Raw genomic sequence first — 20667 nt, 5'->3', positions numbered from 1 at the left:
CATCAAAATGCCATAGAAATTCTCTGGAAATAATAGTTGGCATGGAATGCCATGGAACGCTGCGGATCTTCTAGTTGCAATGGAATGTCATGAAAACACTTCGCAAATAATAGTTGCAATGGAATGCCAATGAAACGCTCTGGAACTACTAGTTGCAATAGAATGCAATGGGATGCTGTAGAAATTCTACTTGCCATGGAATGCCATAGAAACGCTCTGGAACTACTAGTTGCCATGGAATGCAATAGAAACTCTCTGGAACTTCTAGTGGCCACCTAATACCATAAAAAGCTCTGGAACTACTACTTGCCCTTGGTTGGTATGGAACGCTGTGGAATTTCTAGTTGCCATGGAATGCAATGGAACGCTCTGGAACTTCTAATTGCCATGGTATGCGATAGAAACGCACTGGAACTCCTAGTTGCCATGGAATGCCATAGAAACACTCTGGAACTACTAGTTTCCATGGAATACAATGGATCTCTCCGGAACTTCTAGTTGCCATGATATGCCATAGAACACTGCAGAACTACGAGTTGCCATGGAATGCCACAGAAACACATCGGAAACAATAGTTGCCGATGAATACCACAGAAACCCTTTCAAAATTCTAATTGACATAGAATGCCATGTAATGCTTTGGAACACCTACTTACCATGGAATGCAATGGAACGATCCAGAACTACTAATTGTAACGGAATGTCATGGAAACACATCGCAAATAGTAGTTGCCATGAAATGCCATAGAAATGCTCTGGAACTTCTAGTTGCTATGGAATGCCATGAAATGCTGCAGAAGTTCTAGTTGCCATCGAATGTCATAGAAACGCTCTGGAACTACAAGTTGCCACGCAACGCTATGGAAGACACTGGAACTTCTAGTTGCCCTGGAATCCAATGGAAAGCTTTGGAACTTCTAGTTGCCATGGAATGCCATAGAAACTCTCTGGAACTTCTATTTTCCACCTAATGTGGTGTCCTTTGACCTTGGGATTTACTGCCCCACTGAGACCCTAGTGCGTCTGATAGCTTTCCTTCTCTCCTTTTCGACTTGGTTCACAGCTGAGCTACCAAGGCGTGTTGTTTGATGGCCTGGAGACCCTCTTTTCCTGCAACATGGCATCTGCTCTCCTCTGCCTGCTCAAAGCTGTGAGAAATCAGCCATATATCTATTTTGTGAACCTGTTCCAGGATTACGCTTCTCTGAAAGCCAGGGAAACAGCTGCAAAAGAGCAGGAAAGTGAGTGCTGTGGACAGCTGGCCAGCAGCCAGTTACTGAGCCACAGCAGCTTGCACTTGTGCCCAAGCTTTAATGTTAGAGACTAAGGCAAGGCTTACAGCCTCAGTTCTGCTGTATTTTAAGCAGCTGGGAGCTGAGTGCTGGCTATACTGAGGCAGAAGGAGGAAGGATTAATAAAAACATTTCCTACAAGCTCTGTTGGTAGCCCAGATAGACACAGATAATGTTGAAGGCTTGAGAGAAGAAGAGGTCTGTAAGCCTTCCATGGGTGACTCCCCAGGATAGTGTCCCCAAAGGGTTTCCCTGCTCCAGAGACCTTGGTGGAGCTCAGAGGGTTGACAGAGCAGAGGCCAAAAGTGTCCGTTATAGGCAGCACAAAGATGGCCAGTTCCACCTCCCTGGTTCCCAACAGAGGAAAGACCTTCCTCTGGTGAGATGAGAACATCTTCTCTCCATTTTAGCGGTGAGCCCTCTGACTTAGACGCTACCTGCAAGGAGCTCGTCTCTGTGCTTGACTTGCCGCTGCACTTACGAGTGTCTCTAAGTTAATGATGTTGAATTTTATGGTGGCCCCCAGCTGTTCCAATAGGTCCCTTCCCAACAGGGAATTCGGGGAGTTTGGCATATACAAAAATTTATGGATGCCTACCTGCTTGCTCAGTTTATATTTTAATGGTTCCAAAAATTAAGCTTTTTCACTCTGGCCAGTCACTCCTTTTACCATGACATAGTCATTTCCTAAAGGCATTAAAGCTTGATTCAAAACTGAGTATGATGCCCCCGTACCAACTAGAAACTCCATTTTTTCTTGTTTTTCTCCTAATTTCATTGTCATCAATGGATCCTCTAGTCAGTCCTCTTCTACATGTGCGATCGTTTTTCTTGGGTTATCGCGCCACCTAACGTTCCCCTGACGCTGTCGCTCCGGACATTCCCTTTTCCAGTGACCAGTCTTTTTACATATAGCACATTGATCCCTGCTCAGGGGCGTCGGTCCGCGTCCCATCCTGGGTTTAGGTTTCCATTCTCTCTCTTCTCTAACTACTGCCACCAATTTGCCTAGACTCTGCTTATAATTGTCCTCTCTGTTGCTAAACACTCTCCAAGCCTCTTCCAGTAACACTTCCAAATTTCTACCATCCATCGGACGTAATTTTTGTAATTTATGTCTGATATCACTCTGGGATTGTCCTAGAAATAGGGAAATCAGGTGTTGTATTCCCACTTCTGACCCAGGGTCCAGTGATGTATAACGATGCATCGCATCTCTTAGTCTATCCAGAAATTCAGAAGGGGATTCAGAGGGACCTTGTTTCACTGCATATAGCACTGCTCAATTTATAGTTTTTGAAATTCTTTTCAGTACCCATCCTTGATATGCTCGTAATCTCTCCACATCAGCTGATCGATTAGGGTCCCAGTTTGGGTCCTGCAGGGGAAAGTGTTCTTTAACATCACCCTCTTTTGTCTCATAAAATTCCTTTGCCAAATCCCCTGCAGTTTTTATAACCAACTGTTTTTCTGTTTCGGTTAAGCAGTCCAATAACAGTTGCATGTCATTCCAATCAGGGCTGTACTGTCTTATTAGAAACTGGAGAATTTGTGTGGCGCCTACTGGGTCACTGCGATATTTTCAGGCAGCGTCTTTCCATTCCTTCAGATCGTTACAGGAAAATGGTATTTTAATTCTTACTGTTCCTCCATCCGGTCCGACTGTGTCCCGGAGAGGAGCTTGGAGAACTGTTTCTGTTGTCTGCCTTCCCCGGGTTCGGGAAGACATTGGGCTATCTGGTGGGGAGGAGGGAGGATGTGGAGGGGTACGGACCCTTTCTAAGTCCTCATCTCACCCCTGCGGCCGCTGGGGGGCCTAAATAGATCACTTAGATCTTGTTCTGACCCAGGGTTAGTTTGACTTTTCTCTGTACACCTTTGGCCAATGCTACAAGCCAAACAGCATCTTTTTAGTTTATTTTTGTTCTTTTTGTTTTCTTTCTCTAATGCGAGAACCATGGGGTCTCGTGAGGGTGCTAATCTGCAATCCCTTTGCCACTCAGGGTTGTCCCGGAGAACAAAGAACATATCAGCGTATGTTACTCCATCCCATTTCCCTTCTCTCCTCAGAAACAACATTAACTGTAAAAGCATGTTGTAGTCTAATGTGCCGCCTTCCTTGGGCCACTTTGCCCCATCTTCCAGCTTATAAAGCGGCCACCATTGATTGCAATACTTAATCAACTTTTTCTTATTTTCTGTGCCCCCTTGTCCTGCTATATCCTTCCAATGTGTTAGAACACATCCCAAAGGGGATCTTTCATGAAGTTTGCTCTTTCCTCCCCCCATTTTCCTTTTTTCAAACCTGAACCTTTCGCTTACCACAACTCTACTTTCCACATACTCACTTTACTACTTATCAATATCCACGTATCACACAGACGTATCAAGGATGGGCACGGCACTCCTTTTTCACACTTCAAGTTATTACACCCACTTTGCTTTCCTCCAGCCGCCTCAGTTGCCCGAGGTCGGACCCACGGATAGAGCTTTTCACTCGCTTCGTACTGAGGGTACGTCTCACTCACTCATACACTCAGAATGTCCGGACAGTTTGATAGTAAAAACAGGAATTATAATCATACAAAGTTTTCATGACATTCACAAATCAGGTTAAACATATATCCTTTAACAAATTATGTCAATGCCTGGGCATATCATACAATTATTTCCCCTTTTGTTGCTAGGTGATGGAGTCCACCTACTCATCCAGGGCACGGACGAACCGACGTCCCTGGATAAGAGTCATAACCAATATCCCCTGGCAAGATTGTGGGCTTTAAATTTATTTATCTTCCCAGTGAACACCCTTCTAAGCAGCTGCAAATATTGGAAAGATGACATGATCGTGAGAGGCCCGCTTACCCTTCTCCTGCTTCTTATGTACCAGTCATTAGCAGGTCCGTCCTGGCTCCCAATGTTGGGATGCAGCGGCAACCCCGGATTTGCTCAATCTACCCCCAAGATCACTAGCGGCTGTTCTGTCAGTCAGCAAATCTCCCTGTTACCATGCAGGGTACCCTCCTCCCCTGCTGCACGCCAGACGTCTCTGCGCGATTTACCAGCTGCCCCTGCCACGCGTACGACTTACAGGCCCCTCTCCCAAAACGTACCATTTGACCCGCGGCTTCAGGAGGTTGGTGTCTGCTCCCGCGGTGAGCGGCTGGCAGCGGAGGCTCCTCTGAGGAAAGTGCTCGGGGCGCACCCAGGGGCGTCCGCTCCCCAGTCGATCCCGCAGTCGAGCAGAGAGTCTCCTGCCTGGCTCGCCAAACTGACATGCGGAAAAGACTTTACAACCTGCAAGGTTACACAGGAGGTGTGTTTATTGCGCGCAGATGCACGGGGGATCGCTCCACCACACACGGGCATACCCACCGTGGCCGCTTGTCCAGGATTTATACAGTTAAAACATCACCTATTTCAAAACGCCTGTACATACTCATGATCTGTCCCTGAAAAGGCAGTTCCTTCTGGTCACTCCATTTCCATAATCTCCACCTTGGGCTCCTCCTCGGTGCCCTTGCACAGTTCCTCCTGGTGGTCCTGGGCAGGGGTCTTCAGGGATGAAGGCCGTAGGTCTTCCTCGCTGTGTACTCCTCACCTCTCCCCTGGAATCTCTAATTTGGCTGAGCTTGCAGTCCCAGACCGGTTTCAGCCTGGTCTGTCCTTGTGTGCACACCTGGCTATCTCCTCTTTGTTCTTGGTTAGAGATGGATGTTAGCGAGCCCTCCTTAGCCCTTAGCTCCTCCTGCCTTTGACGCCTTTGAGCCATGAATTAGGTCCTTGTTTCTGTCTTTTCTGTTTTCCCTTATCAGCTTCTTTCTCAAGCATTCCGGCCTCCTCCTCAGGCGGCTTGCAGGCGTTAGTGATTAATTGTTTACTTACATGCGTGTTAGTTCTAGAGAAAGCAAGTTTCAATAGTTTTAGCATTTTCTATATAGCTCCCTATTAATATATGTTCAGGTATAAAGTATATTTTCTATCTGGCCCCCTATCAGACAGAGGCTGCTAGGAATAAAAACAGCCAGCACCATGCCTTTCCAAAAACCCAAGCAACCCCTCCTCCACAAGGATAAACACAGTCAACTTGAACTCCCATCCAGAAATCCAGGAAACTCAGCCATCAGATCTGAAAATACCAGATTTCACCACATCCAGTTCACAGGCACTGAGTCCAAGTATTTAGACCTCCAGAAACACACCCGTGCAGAAGCTACAAGAATCAAAATAAACTCAAGAAATTTTATAAATCAATTAATGAATCAACAATATTAGGTAAGCATCTTCTCCCACGTGTAGACAGGCAGTAGCCTCGTCCCTCATCCTCCTGGCTATGAGTGACGAGTGGACAGCACATTCAAACATTAGCCCCCATACCCCCCTCTGCATGTCCCCTGTATCCCCTCAGCGGGTCACGCAGCTTGTTTTGCAGAGTTGGCACAAACTGAACTTGGAGCAGGTCCTGTTCTCACTCCAGGTGTGATGGTCCTGAGAGTGCCCTGCAGGAGAGCACAGCTGATGGTGCTGCAGAAATCCCCAGATTTAGGATGTTAGAAGTGTGTGTTTTGAGCCTCGTAACCACAGAAACCTCACCAGGTGGTTACAGTTTAAAAACCAGAGAAACTTGAAACCTGCCGTGCACCAGTGATACTGCTTGGAAATCCCCTTACTTTTCCCGTCTTGATTTGAATATCAAGAATCCGAATTAGTGGATATTAGTAGGAGAGACTAATGATTATTTTGGGAAAATAAGTCTCAAATGGAATAAATGATCAAATGTAAAATAAAATTTGTATTGCCAATGCTGCTAGCATAAAGTCCCTGACCTAAGGTGTTTATTAACCAATGATCTGTTAGTGGTTAGAAACAAGGATAATGTGTTGCAGTCCAAGGTGTCTGCTAGACAGGATTTATGATGGTTCCCGCTGCCCAGGGGTGGTGGGTGGGAGCTCCAATCTTTGAATCGTGACCAAAGGAGGTACAAGCCAAGAGCCTACGAGCCAAGGACATGTTCCTTGACCAAACACGGTCAATTTGAGGAGTGGTTGAGACCTCCGACTCATGGACCACCTACCCAAATTATACCCCCTACTCACAAGGGAACAACAGAAGACTACGACAGAGGCTGCGTGCTAATTTGCATCAGAAGCGAGAGAAGAAGAACCAATCATCGAGAGGATGAAATTGAATATGCATTGTATAGACTGAATCTGTATGAATTTAATGTATAAATATTTGTTGACTGCAACGTGCAGGCGGACATCTTGGGGAAGGATCCCATGTCCCCGGTGCGCATTGTTAATAAAGGACGTCTCTACTGATCTCACTGTGTGTAGAGGAGTTTTTCTTACCCACTGCCGATTGGCAACACGTGTGCCAGAAGATTGTTTTTCACAGTTTCTTTTAGGAATTGAAAAAAAAATCTCGGAAAGGTTACAGTCACAAATGAGCTCTGCAGCTGAACATGTTTTTCACCCCATAAAGATGGCTGCCTGCGCAACTTGGTTTCATGGGGAAAAGGGGATGTGACAGCCCCAGCAGCCAGGGGCTGCCTTTACAGTTGGGAAGCGTCGCCATTTGCCTCGCCGTGCTTTGGGCACGGACCCCGGTGTTCTGGGCCTGAAAAGGAGCAACATCTCCACCACCCCAGGGTAACCCCCGCTCCCTCCTTTTCCAAAGCCTCTGCTGTTTCCATGGCGCTCCGTTGGCACCGTCCAGCCCAGCCTCTGGCTCCGGTTCCGCTCGGGCTGCGGCTGCCGAAACCAGCCTTGCTGCGCCTCTGGGCAAGGGTTTGTCTCCCCCAGATCAAGTCCCCCGTCCTCCCCACTGCACAGCCTCATGGCCGCTGGCTCTGGCGCAGAGAGGGCACGGCGGGTAGGGGGGTCACTGGGCCACACGGTGGGTTTCTGCCCCGGCCGGAGAGAAGAGCAGCAGCACTGGCTTTGTCCCTGGGAGCCGAGGGGCGGAGGAGGCGTCGGGGCCGCCCAGCAGCTGTGCCCAGCGCATGGCCACCAAGGGCAGGGAGAGCCCCCTGGGCCTCCTGGGCACACGGGGCTGCCTTGGGGCCAGCCCCCCAAAGGCCTTCCTCCGAAGGATGCTGGGCAGAGGGGCGGCGGGCAGGGCTGCGGCAGGCGGGGCTGCGCAGGGGGGGCCCATGTCACAGTGCCCACACCCGGCAACGCAGCAGTCACAATGCTGCGGGGCAGGATAAAAGGAGCGTCCCCCCCGTGTCCTGCTGCCAGACTGCCCAGCTTCGCCCTCGGGACAGAGCTGGCTCGGGGCAGCCCCAAGACATCTCAGAGGAAGCCCAGGAGGAGCCCCTGGAATTGCTTGGAGGGAGGAAGCCTGGAGGCTGGAGGAGGCGCCTGGAGTTTCTCAGCTGCAGGGCCAGCTCCAGGGAAGCCCGTGCATCTGCCCCAGCAGTGGCCATCCGCCTTCTCCATGGCCTTTCCTGAGCAGGCAGAGGACACCACCGACAACCAAATGCTGGCCTGGCTTGACACTGCCTCCGACATCTCTGACAGCCCTGGCTGGACCGCCTTCCTCCAGGAGCTCCCCGACCTCTCTGAGTACGTGGTGGAGGGCAGCTGCTGCAAGGAGAGCCTGGCAGAGGTGATGCTGGGGGACACCGACCCCTTCTGGGGGGTGCCGGCCAGCCCCTTGCAGGACCCCAAGGGGAAGCGGAACAGGGTGGTGGCAGACCTCCCCACCTGCCTGCCGCTGAGTCCCCTGGAAGCTTTCAAGGAGAGCGCTCTGGAGACTTCTCCCAAGACTGCAGATGACTGTCCTGTGGGGAGTCCCCAGAAGAACCCTCTGGAGTGTCCCCTGGAGAGTCCCTGGCTGAGCTCCCTGTGCTTCCCGCTGCTGACCAGCCCCACAGCAGCCCCCCAGCGTGATCCGCTCTGCACGGCCCAGCAGCTGGAGAAGGTGCCGCAGCGGCAGCCCCAGGAGGTTGTGAGCCGCTTGCCGCTGATGCCGGCTGTCGTCTCCGGCCAGGCACTGCCCAGAGCGGGAGAGGCAGGCGGCAAGCAGGCCAAGCGCCCTGCACCGGCCGACACGTCCGAGACGCAAGAGAGCTCCCCGCAGGACGACGACCCACCCAAGAAGAAGAAGAAGAAGGCGGTGACGTGCCAGGTGGACAAAGAGTCCAAAGCCCTATGCGAGGGGCAGCCAGGCAGGGGCGGCGCGGCAGTGGGCAGCAGCAAGCAGCAGGCGGGCAGCAGCAGGCGACAAGCGGGTGGCATCAAGCACAGGGCATCTGAGGACACCACTGTGCCCACCTTGGGGCCCAAGCGACCCAAAAGCCCTGGGGACACCTGGGGACAAAGCGCCCCATGCCCTTCTCACCCACCGCTGATCAAGAAGGAGAAAGCTCCGGGGGAGCCGAGGACGCCCCGCACTGAGCTGAAGGCGCGCTTGATGGACGCCATCCGGATTTTCCACCCACTGGGGCAAAGAGTGAAACCGGTGGGGGTGGAGCGTCAACTGCGCCGTCTGGAGCCCCAGACCAGCCCCCAGGTGGCCCCCCGGGTCCCCCAGCCCCTTCTGGTGGCCCCAAGATGCCCCAGCATGCGGCCAGCTGCCTCCAAGCCCCCAGCTGATGGCAAGAAGGAGACGGCACCAGTGGTGGCATCGAGTGGCAAGGAGCGCACCCGGGAGGCTGCCAAACACATGCAGCCCAGCTGGCCGCGCCTGTCACCCGTGGAGGGGCAAAACCCACGGAAGCCACCACAGCTGCTGCGCCCTCCCGCAGCTCCATACTGTCCCTGGGGGGACCCTTGTGGCTACGCCCACCCCGCTGGAGGAGCAGGAGGCGTCGGTGCCCCTCACACCTGAGCAGCAGCCCGAGCGGGAGCTGGCCCAGGAGGAGCGGGAGCGGGCGGCCCTGCAGATGGCACAGGGCCGGGCGCAGTTCTTTCTGCAGAGGCGCATCGACATGGAGATATCCGACAAGTACGGCTACTCACGCCACACGGGTCCTGCACCAATCTGCCCCCCACCCACGTGCAGAGACGATCTGGAATAGGAGACCTGACCCCACCTGCCCCATCCCCAGCCCTCTCCCAGATCCCTCGTTCTTTCCCAATCCATTAAAGAGTTGGATGTTTGCTTGGCAGCGCCTCTCTCCGCCTGCAGTCATTTGGGCAGCGGGCGGGGGAGTGGCACCCCCACAGGAATGAGATACTGACAACGTCAACCACCCTCTCTTGATAAAGGCCCTGTGCTGTTGCAGTCATTGCATTCCGCTGCGGGGGGATGGCCTGCCTCACTGTGGTCTTCACCAAGGGCTGCGGGGGAATCTCTGCTCGGGCACCTGGAGCACCCCAGCACCTCCTCCCCCTCCTGCTTCACTGACCTTGGTGGATGCAGAAAAGTTTCTCTCACATCTTCTCACACCTCCCTCTCGCTGCAATTGCTGCTGCCCAGCAACTTTTTCTCCTCTTAAAGACATTCTCCCCGAGGCGCTACCGCTGTCACTTAGGGGTTCAGCCTTGGCCACGGGGGAAGCTTCTAGCAGCTTCTCACGGAAGTCACCCCTGCAGCCCCCCACTACCAAAACCTTGCCCTGCAAACCCATCACAGCTCTGCTCAGCAGCCGTAACTAAAAGATCCCTGTATTATTATTGACACATTTTCCAGCGCAAATCCAAAACACAGCCCCACACCAGTCCAGTCTGAACCCGGTCAGTCGGCAGCAGGAGCTCCCCAGACCCTTCTACAACAACCCCGCGCATGCTGGGAGAGGAAGTTCTTCACCCCGTGGCACACTGCGAGCTGGAGTCCCTGCCCGGCAGCTCTGCTCCCTGGGAACCATCACCCTCCGGGAGTACCAAGACGACAGCTCCTGGTCACAGGCCCTGAGAGCAGCTTCCTCCGACCGTTCCCCGCTACACATGGACGGAACAGCCCTGGCTTCTCCCATGCCCATCTCCGTGCTCGGGAGGAGCTGTTCACCCACCCTGCCAGCCGGCCTTGCTGCCTGAAAAACCTGTGCTGTGCTGCTCACGGCCACCACAACTGTCACACTGCGGCTGTCCCCACACCGCTCTTCCTCATTCTGAGTGACGCTGCCTATTTCTGTGTACTCCCACCTGTGTGCAGCCAGCGGTTGCCTTCCATCTCATAACAATTTTGGAAAATCACACATTTTTTTTCCTGAATTTCTGTTCTGAGCTCACTACAGGACAGGCCCAGAGTCCATGAGTATGGCTGGTAAAGTCTGAAGCAATACAGAATTGCGCAAGGATGATAAATACCCAATGGTTCAGCTCGTTTCAATCGTTTAAGGCAAGGCTTTTAACTAGAACGAGAAAATTCAAAACTAGTGCTAACCTACACACCCTCCTTAATCGGCACCTCTGGCTTTATCAGTTCTGCGCATTTTGTTCTGACCTTGGCAGTACATATCAAGGTTTTCATGTCTAAAAGAAACAAGATCAGTTACAAATATGCAGAAAACCAGACATCCACATACATGGTGCCCACACAGTAACATTACTGTTTTCCTACACCCAAAGCTACTAAGGATTAACTGAACACAACCATCTCTTGTCACCTGTTGTCACAAGAGGCAAGTGCTGCTTCGGTGTCGATTTTTCAGGCTGTTACCAATGAGAAAATGGAAGCGTGTTTTATTGTAGGAGGAAACCCTGAAGCGGAAACCTAGTTCAGGGCCTCATTTGCCTCTCTAGGCACCCACACGGTGAATAGCCCAGGAAACAGCACAGAAGTGAGCAGCAAAGCAAACCCAGGACACCCCAAGAGACCCCGTGACTACACGAGTCCCTCTCTCCTTTTCACCCCCGAGGTCCCAAAGCAGCAGGGCAGAAGCAAGGAGGGTACTCATGCGCTCAGGTTGTAGCAGGGAGGAGAGGGCAGAAACAGCCTGGCAGCCAGATGAGTAACAAGGATCCTGCTCTGAACTGGAGTTGTTCATGCCCAAGTCCAGCACTGATCCAGACACGAAACTGAGGGGGTCAGTGAACCCCGGGTGCCACACCCACTACACCTTCTTCCCTTGCCTCATTGATGAATTGTTTTCCAGGCTCCTCCACCTCACCCCGGCTCAGACACCTGCAGGCTGGCTCAGGGCTGGCAGGGGGCTGGTGACCCTGGGGGCAGCAGCAGGAGCCGCTCTGACCCTGGTTGTGGGGCTGTCCCTGGGGCTGAGCACACGGGCCCAAAGCTGGTAAACTGGGCCCTGGTGGGGCCTGTGGGCCCTGCAGTCTCCGGGCCCCTCCCCCCAGGCCCATCCACGCTGGGATTTACCTGCTCCTGCAGCACCCCTAGTCCTGGTCCTGTCCCTGTCCCTGTCCCCAGCTGCCCCCGGCCTGTCTCTCCTCCATTTCTCTTCAGGCCCCTCGGCCTCTGCCCCTTCTCGCCCCCAGGCCTCTCCTCACCTCAGCAGCTCCTCAGCCAGCCAGGACGTGGGGCCTGCGGAGGCAGCCTTCAGGAAGGGCCATTTCCCTGGAGCGGAGCCCGCGGCAGCGCAGGGAAGGGGCACAGCTCTGCCCGCCCTCGGTCCGCTCGGGGGCCTGGGCCTGCTCAGGGAGGGAGGGGGACAGGAGCGGAGCTGCCCTGGGCTTGCTCTGGGTTGTCGAGTCTTTCCCAAAAGGCGGCTCTGTCTGTGCTCCAGCCACAGCCCCAGGCAGCAGGAGCTGTGTGACGGCAGCCGCTGGCATCGGCCAGGCCCTGCCCCGTCACACTGCCCGTGCTGAGCCCAGCGCCCGGGGCCTTCCTCAGGCCTCGCCTTCCCCCGGGCCATGGGGAGGAGGGACGCCCTGTCCTGGCATGGCCTAGGGCAGCCTCCCGTGGCCAGAAGAAAGGACGGAGCCCCCCTCACTCTCCCCACAGGGCTGGCCACCGTCCTTGGCTCCTGTCCCTGGGGCTCCCCGGCACTGGCAGGCCCCACAGGGTTTCAGAGCCAAGGAAAGGCCGGGGTGCCAGGGGCTGCTGGGGCGCTGGGCAGCTTTGGGCTTCTCCGAAGCTGAGGGGTGGCTGCTCCTTTCCTTCTGCAGGCGCAGTTATTTGCTGCCTCCTTCATGGTCAAAACCTGTTTCTCCTCATAGCACATGAACTGGACAGAGGCCACATCCCTGTAAGTCTGGGAGGACTTCAGGCAAATGTAGAAGTCAAAGATGCATGCAGATAGGAAGAAAGTGAAAAGCAGCCGTGTCCAGGTTTTTCTGCTGTTTCGTGTCTGAACTCAGGCATTTGTGTGCATCCCAGCACCAAAGTGTGCTTTTTTCCTTCCAAGCTGCACAGCTTTTCACCAGCAAAAGTGAGTTGGGCTGAGCTGGCCTTCAGGATACCTCGGCTCCTTCCTCTTTTAATTGTGTGCCTATACTTCCGTTTTCTTCCCAGCAAATTTTTTTTCTTCCCCCTTCCCCTCCCAGTTCCCTCCTCTTTCAAAGGTAATTACGATTTGACTTTGTGGACAGGTCATCGAGTAGGTAGACTCAGGATCTAAGTCTAGGCTGGTCTATACCTCCAGAGCTGTAGGCTGAGCTCTTCTACATATAAAGCTAGGTAGGTATGAGTTCCTGTTTGCCACTTGTGGGTTTTTTTGGTCCTGTGACAGTGAATGTAAGGTCATCAGCCTGCAGCTCTGCAGCAGCTAAAACTACGACTGAAAGTGTTTTGCTGGTGGATGCTATTCTGTGTGCTGTATTTTCAATAATGATTTAATTAAGCCGGAAGTATTTCTATGCGATTAGGTGATGGGGATCTTCTAGCACTGGTCTTCCGTTTCTGGAGTGCGTCCTGACAGCTTTTGTCATCCAGACCTTTCCTCTCTGTTCCCGAGACGAGCAATGGCCGCGACATGGAACAACCCCTGTGAGTAATGGCTTCACCAGTAGGCTTGGATTTAGTGAATCCCCATGGGTGAACGTACGTAGCAGGTGCTCCATCCAAGAATTTTGAGGTACTGCCACTCTAGAGTGAACCTGGAGGTTGGTCAGGTCCGGCCTAGGGATGAGTTCAGTCTCACCGCCGTGCTCATGAGACGGTGGGAAGAGGGTGGGAGCATGTCCCCAAGCCCTGGCAGGAGCTGGGGGAGCCTGCATCTCTGCTGCCAGCTGCTCCCCCCAGGATTTGCTCTCTGCTGAGGCAGATGGCTGGAGAGGGGCTGCATATTGTGGGGCAGACACTGGCGTCAGCACTGTCACATCAGCAAAAACCTCACCGCCAGACTCCCGCTGTGCTGTGGCCTTGGCAGACCGTGTTCTGCAAAACCAGGAGAGTTCGAGGGCTTATCCTAAGTCAAGGATTTTTCTGTTTCCCCTGCTCTTTGAGCAAGCAGGCACAGAAGAAGCTGGGAGGGAACACGGCCAGGACAGCTGACCCAAACTGGTGAAAGGGTCATAGAACGTCACAGTCAGCAGAGAAACTGGGGGGATTTGGCCAAGAGGGGGGATCACTGCTCTGGAATTGGTCAGCAGGTGGTGGGCAACTGCACTGTGCATCACTTGTCTTTTCTTGAGTTTTGTTTCTCTCTCTCTTTGCTATATTCCATTTAATTACAGTTACTATTATTAATGTGAGTAACTTTTTCATTATTATCGTCATGATTTTATTTTATTTTACTTATTTATTAAACTGTTCTTACCTCAATGACAAGTTTTACTTTTTTTTCGATTCTCCTCCCCGTCCCAGGGGGACGGGGGAGGAGTGAGCGAGTGTCTGCGTCCATTTCAGCTGTTGGCTGGGGTTTAGCCACGACACAGAGAGCGCCAGCTTCTTCGCCGGTGGCGGTGACATGGTGCTGGCCAATAGGCGGGATTTCTGTTTTGCCGGCTTGGTGGTTTTGAGAGCAGCGGGATTGCCGCCGGGGCCAGCAGGGAGGTCTGTGCCTCAGCCTGTTTCCCGAGAGCTGCAGGAGCTGCCAGGTCTGCTCTTGGCCTTCTGGGACACCTTGGCCAGCTTCCCCACTGCACCCTGCGCTGGCCTGGGAGCACCGCTGTCGCAAGAGACCCTCTTGAGGGTCCCGGTGTTGTCCCCACTGCCCCCAGGCTCCTGGCTGCGGCTGGGCTCCAGCAGCACCTTGGGTGACACAGGTGGCTGCTTGCGCTCGCAGGAGCTCTGCCGGGGCAGCTCCGCTTTGGCCACGCTTGCCCTGCTGGTGCTGCAGAAGCCTTGAGCTGCTCTGGGCGCGGGAGGCAGCTGCGGGAAGGAGAGCGGCTGCTTGGGCCTCCGCGCTGCACCATCGGGCAGAGCTGTGGCCATGGGGGTGGCTGTGAGGGGCAGCCTGGGTGATGGGGACACAGCGGGTGGCTTTGGCGGAGCGGTTCTGTTGGGCAGCTCCAGCCCTGCCCCGGATGTACTGCGGGCCACAGGGACTCTGACCTCCTTCGGCCCCGGCAGCTTCCAGGGGCCTCATTTTTAGGACCAAAAGGGTTAGGTTTACTTTGCAGTCTCACTTTCAGGCTCCAAAGCCTCATTTTGAGGATCCTGCCAGGCATCTTTAGCGTCACCTGGAGAGTCCAAACCCCCTGGTTCAGTGCCCAAAGCCTCATTTTTAGTCTCCAAAGCCTCATTTCTAGGGGTAAAAGCCTCCTTTTTAGAGTCTAAACCTTCCCTTTCAGGGCTCATAGCTGCATTTAGGCTCCAGTGACTCAGCTTTAGGGTTTTAATCCCTCTTTCGAGTAGAAAGCCTCATCTTTAGTTTCCAAACCTGCATCTTTAGGGTCCAACTTCTAATTTCTAGGGTCCAAAGTCTCAAATTTAAGGTCCAAAACTGATGACAGAGCCCAAATGATGTTATTCAGGGCCCAAAGCCTCATTTTTAGGATCCAACCCCTTGTTTGATGGTCCAAATGCTCATTTTAAGGCCCAAAGCCTCATTTTTAAGGTCTGAAGCTGACAAATAAAAACCGGTCCCTAATGTTTACACTGGTTTTTTGGCCTTTAGAAGTTAATGTGAACCGCATGTGAAATAGGGAAAGAAGGGAAACTGCAGTTACCGCTTTTCTTAAATCAACGTCAGTCTGACTTGTCAGTCAGAGCACTCAAGGTCTGTAAAAACAGACAGAACCCTGGGAAGGGCGCATGTGACAAGGTCGGCTGCTGGCACACACACAGAACGACACCAAGTCACTTCTTGGCCTGATAGGTTAATGTTTGGTACGTTTTGATTTTGAGACATTTGGATTTGTTCAGCTGGGGGTGAGGTGACAAAACTCCCCACGCTGAGGCTGGCGTCACCTCTTGTGCCGCACACCAGAGGGTCTGGAAGCGTCTCCCAAAGAAGGCAGGACGCGCTGTGGCGATGAGGCGCAGGGCTCAGCAAACAAGCGAACCGACCCGCAGTCTGCTTGGGCGGGACTGGCTCCTCCATCCCCCCTTCCCTCCATTCTCCAGGCTTATACATCCCCCTCATCTCCCTTGACCCCCCCGCCCTTGCTCCACCCTTGTCTCCTCCCAAACAGGGCCCCTACCCCCCCGGTTATTTTTCCCCCTTGCTCCCAGGTTTGCCCCATCCGTGAACAGGTTTGGTGTTTCAGGAGCTGTTGGCTCCGTCCCCTTGGACTTCCACGGCATCACTGTTACAGTCTCCTGGTTACTGCTGGCCCTGCCAGACTCCTCTCCCCAAAACGACCCCAACTCTTCCGTCAGTCGTCTGTGCAGTGTGGCCGCCTCACCCATCCATCCCCTGAATTACCCGGGAAATCCAGCTCTTCCTCATGGCACTGTAACTCCGTCAGCTTCTCACCCGCTTTGCTACGGGCACCCAGTTCTCTCGCCACGCTCAGGAGTTTCCCACGGTCTGTTCCGTGAGCTAAGGCTTACGCCAGTGTCCTGGGTTTGCGGGGCAAGGTTTTGGTAGTGAGGGGGTTACAGGGGTGGCTTCTGTGAGAAGCTGCTGGAAGCTTCCCCTGTGTCCGATACAGCCAGTGCCACTGGCTCCAAGACGGACCCACTGCTGGCCAAGGCCGAGCCCATCAGCGACGGTGGCAGCGCCTCAGGGAGAGTGTGTTTAAGAGAGGAAAAAGTTACTGGGCAGCAGCAATCGCAGCGAGAGAGAGGAGTGAGAATATGGGAGAGGAACAGCCCTGCAGGCACCAAGGTCAGTGCAGAAGGAGAGGGAGGAGATGCTGCAGGCACCGGAGCAGCGATTCCCCTGTGGCCTGTGGTGAAGACCACGGTGAGGCAGGCTGTCCCCCTGCAGCCCATGGGCGGTGGAGCAGAGGACTGCCTACACCCCGTGGAGGGCCCCCACGCCGGAGTAGGCGGGTGCCTGAAGGAGGCTGTGACCCCGTGGGAAGCCTGCACCAGAGCAGGCTCCTAGCAGGACCTGTAGCCCGTGGAGAGAGAGAAGCCCACGCTGGAGCAGGTTTGCTGCTGGTGACCCCGTGAGGGGGCTCACGCTGGAGCAGTCGGTTCCTGAAGGACTGCACCCCATGGAGGAGACCCACGTTGGAGCAGTTCATGGAGAACTGCAGCCCCTGGGAAGGACTCACGCTGGAGAAGTCATGGAGGACTGTCTGCCGTGAGAGAAGACCCCACACTGGAGCAGGGGAAGTGTGTAAGGAGTCCTCCCTCTGAGGAGGAAGGAGCAGCAGGAACAACAGTGATGAACTGACCACAACCCCCATTCCCTGTTCCCTCCTGCCCCGTGCCGCTGGCGGGGAGGAGGGAGAGAAATCGGGATCAAAGTTAAGCCCCGGAAAGAAGAGAGGGGTCGGGGGAAGGTGTTTTAAGATTTGGTTTTATTTCTCAGTGCTTCTCTCTGAGTTAATTGGTAATAAATGACATTTGTTCTCCCATGTCAAGTCTGTTTTGCCCATGAAGGTAAATGCCGAGTGATCTCCCTGTCCTGATCTCAACCCACAAACCTGTGGTTCTATTTTTCTCTCCCCTGCCCAGCTGAGGAGGGGGAGAGTGATAGTGGCTTTGGTGGGCACCTGCCATCTAACCAGGGTCATACCACCCCAGCCAGGCCCTAAGCATGGGCTTGTGTGCCTTAACGCGTGCCCCCACAGCTGTCTGGGTGGCACGTCTTTGTCTCCTGTCCTCTTGCGAGCCTTGGTGACCCGTCTTCTCCATCCCATGGGGGCTCCCAGCACCCTCCCCTCTGCCCAGGCACCGTTTCAGCCCTTCGGTGTGACGCTTCCCCTTTGTGCCCGACTTGTCTGCCCGCAGCCTCCTGCCGCAAGGGCCTGCCGTGGAAGTCCTTGCCTTGCATAGGAGACTGAACTGGACTGAAGCGTGGTCAGCTGTGACAACTGGTGACTTTATTTCAAGAACTAAGTCGAGCGCAGCAAGTGTGTGCCCGGAGAGGAGCGTGGGCAGGACCGAGCAGGCCTCTGGCACTGCGGCTGCCTTTGGATCTCAGCAGGCTTTGCCCCAGGAGGAACGGGTGGTGCTACCCTGCAGCCTGCACTGGCTCCTGTTCCTCCTGCTGCTCAAGCCTTTATCCCCCTTAGGACCTGCAGGAGCTCCTGCAGCAGGTTAAAGAATTCCAGCAGCTTCTGCCGTGGAAACTGACAGGGCCTAAACCTGCCCGACTGGGTTGGGATCGGCCTTGGCCTCTGCACGGGGGTTGAGGTGAAGACTGGCTGTGGCGTTGGAGCAGCCGTTCCTGCTGGGCGCAGTCCCATCTGTGCCAGGATCCAGTCGTAGAAGTGCTGCGTGGAGGTGTAGACTCCGGGCCGCTTGGCTCTGGCGCAGCCTTTCCCCCAGCTGGTCACCCCCACGAGCCAGAAGTAGGCAGCATGCTTGTCTTGGCAGACGAGAGGACCACCACTGTCCCCCTGCAGCGGAGCGGAGGAGAGAGAGAGGGTTCTGGTGTTGTTGGGTGGCCCCGGCAGCACTGTGGCTGGCTCCTTCTCTCTCCCAGCACCTGCCAGAGCTGTACCCACTGCCCAGAAAGGCTCTGCTCAGGTGCTGGAGCCTGCAGGACCTTGTCCGGGAGGGGCTGGCAGGCCTGCAAGGTCGGGCGCTCTCCTCTCTGCCCCAGTGGATCCTGGAGGTGTGGAAGGGGGATGTGCCAGGACTGGGATGCGGAGCTCTGGGCTGGGGCAAGAGCACTGGGTGGCCTTTCTGGGCAGAGTGATGGGGCTCTGGAACAAGAGAGGTGCTGGGCAAGGGCCTGCAGACGGGGAAGGGGAGGCGAGCCCCGACAGCAGTGGGGACCCAGCGGCAGGAGGGCGACTCGGCAGGCGCAACACGCGCCGGGGGACGTTTGGGCGCTGGCGACAGGGCTGCCTGTGCTGCTGGGGGCTGGCGCGGAGCACGCTCCTACCTGGCAGGTGTCGATGCCACCCTGCGGATAGCCGGCACACACGTTGTGGGGGTGGATGGCCCCTCTGTACCAGCGGCTGCTGTTGCAGAGCTTGACATCGATGAGGGGGACCTGGGCCTCCTGCAGGACAGCGGTCGATCCTCCAGCTGTGAGCACAGGAAGGAGTTAGCAGCCAGCAGCCCTTCTGTTCCCACTTCTCCTCCCCTGTGTGGGCGAAGCCCTTCCCTAGGGCTCGCCTTTGCCCCTGCAGAGGCCTTGTGCCGGGCTTGCCCTTCCGTCTCGCCTTGGCTAACGGCTCGGGCCCCCCTCTCCGTGGCCGTACGTCCCCACAGCCCGACTCTGGCTTTCGCCGCCACTGCTGCCATAAGCCCAGCCCGCCTCCCCAGCGTGCCGAGCTTGCCCTCGGGACACGAGCACTGTTTGGGAACTCACATCTTGCCATGGTGGCACCCCACCCGCTGACGTAGCAGTTTGTCAGCTCTGACACTCTCAGCGAGGCGTCGGGCACGCAGGCCAGCTGTACGTAGTAGCCGCACTGGACAGGCTGGTCCAGTTCCAGCAAGGCGATGTCGTTCCTCTCTGTGCCGTTACGGTAGTGTTCGTGAACCACCAGCCGCTGAATGTTGCGCACTTGGGTCTCAGGGCCCGGCTGAGCCAAGTGGGTGGCCCCGATCACCACGCGCCACATGGTGACGTGCCTGGAAGGCAGATGGAGAGAGAGGTGAGAGGGAGCAGAGCCACGTGCTGCAGCAGCCCCGCGGTTCCCTGCCTTCTGCTTCCCAAGGCAGGGAGGAAAGCAGCGCTGCGGAGGGTGCCACTGCCCTAGCACGCCTTGGGCACCAGGAACGTGGAGCTGGAGGCTGCTAGGAAGCGGTGGCGCAAGCCCAGCCTTCTGCGGAGCAGTCTCTCAGCTGGGCTCACCAGTGCCCTGGCACTGGGCGTACTGCAAGGCACCGGGATGGCAGGAGCTCGTGGGGCTGCGGACACAGCGCCTGCTGGTGCTGTGGGGATAGCCCCCTTCCCTGGTCCTCCTTACCTGGCCCCGACGAAGCAGTGGGCTGCTGTGAGGACCCACTGCGGGCTGATGAGGGACCCTCCGCACACGTGGCCCGTGCCCACTTTCCAGGGGTTCTGGATGCTGACGATCCAGGGCCAGGCCCCTGGCTGGGCACCCGTGCCACCCACCACGCGCGACGTGCCGGAGGGAGCTGCCATGGGCCGGAGCCCGCAGGTCCCGCTGTAAGAAGAAACTCATGAGTGTGCTGCTGGACGGCTGTGCTGCTGTTGAGGCTGAAGGTCAGCCGTCTTCCCTCCCCCCGAGGGGCTGCACGGATGGCAGGGCCAGGGAACCCCGTGGCTGTGCCTCCAGCCCTCTGTCCGCTTCAGCCCCATGGACGGGTTGTGCCAGCAGCCTGGGTGCTGGAAAGGAGCTGAGGCTCCCACAGGGGTTTGGGAAGCGGGGTGGCCACAGGGCACACGCGGGCCCCCTCCAGTGAAGCCCGTCAAGGGCTGCCCGAGCTCCCTCCCAGAGCCTCGGCCCACTTACCCACAGCTGTCCCACATGCCGTGCGCAGGCCGGCACACGGCCAGCAGGACGAGGAGGGCGAGCAATTTCATCGCTGCCGGCGGCACGTGTCAGCTGCAAGAACGAGGTCTTGTTGCCTCCAGCGCAGCCGCTGACGTACTGCCCGCAGCAGTCTCGCTGCCTCTGATGGCCTTGGCCCTGGGGCTGATGTCACAGAGCCGCCGTTTCTGGGCGTGGGGCACGGTGGCCTCTCGGGGGGGTGGAGGTGGGGGTGTCAGCAACATGGGGGGTTTCCAAGCAGGAGGGGAGGCGGAAGCTGGGATCGGACCCCCCTGACGGACCCCTGCTGAACACTCTGCCTGCAGGATGAGGGCATGCAGGCCCCGTGGCAGGCAGTAGCGCCTGCCTCCGAGCGCTGCCTGCTCACAGCCAGCAGGAAAAGAGCAAGCGTGGCAGCACGGCCTCTTTGGGAAGTTCACTGCCACCCTGCTCTCCACAGCTGTTTGCCTCCAGGTCCTTCCCAAAAACCACACACCAGAGAACATAACTGCTCTGGGCAGGACGCACTTGTTGGGTGTTGAAGAGCCAGTCCGGTCATCGCCGCA

At 55.7% G+C, this 20667-nt stretch overlaps 1 protein-coding gene across 1 annotated transcript; it reads right to left on the bottom strand.

The window, feature by feature from the left end:
• Positions 1–17660: 17660 nt before the first annotated feature.
• Positions 17661–20154, bottom strand: LOC147412717 (acrosin-like). The gene is made up of 5 exons (XM_086481091.1): positions 20084–20154; positions 19574–19774; positions 18970–19235; positions 18538–18683; positions 17661–18046 (listed from the first exon to the last, which is right to left on the bottom strand). The coding sequence occupies exons 1-5, from the start codon at positions 20152–20154 to the stop codon at positions 17699–17701; spliced, it is 1032 nt and encodes a 343-aa protein (XP_086337217.1). The 3' UTR covers positions 17661–17698.
• Between the last annotated feature and the right edge of the window lie 513 nt (positions 20155–20667).

The sequence above is a fragment of the Leptosomus discolor genome, unplaced genomic scaffold (genome assembly GCF_034619465.1).
Source record: "Leptosomus discolor isolate bLepDis1 unplaced genomic scaffold, bLepDis1.hap2 HAP2_SCAFFOLD_66, whole genome shotgun sequence".
Lineage (NCBI taxonomy): Eukaryota > Metazoa > Chordata > Aves > Leptosomiformes > Leptosomidae > Leptosomus > Leptosomus discolor.
The sequence above is the reverse complement of the archived record's forward strand: the minus strand, read 5'-3'. Positions and strand labels throughout refer to the sequence as shown.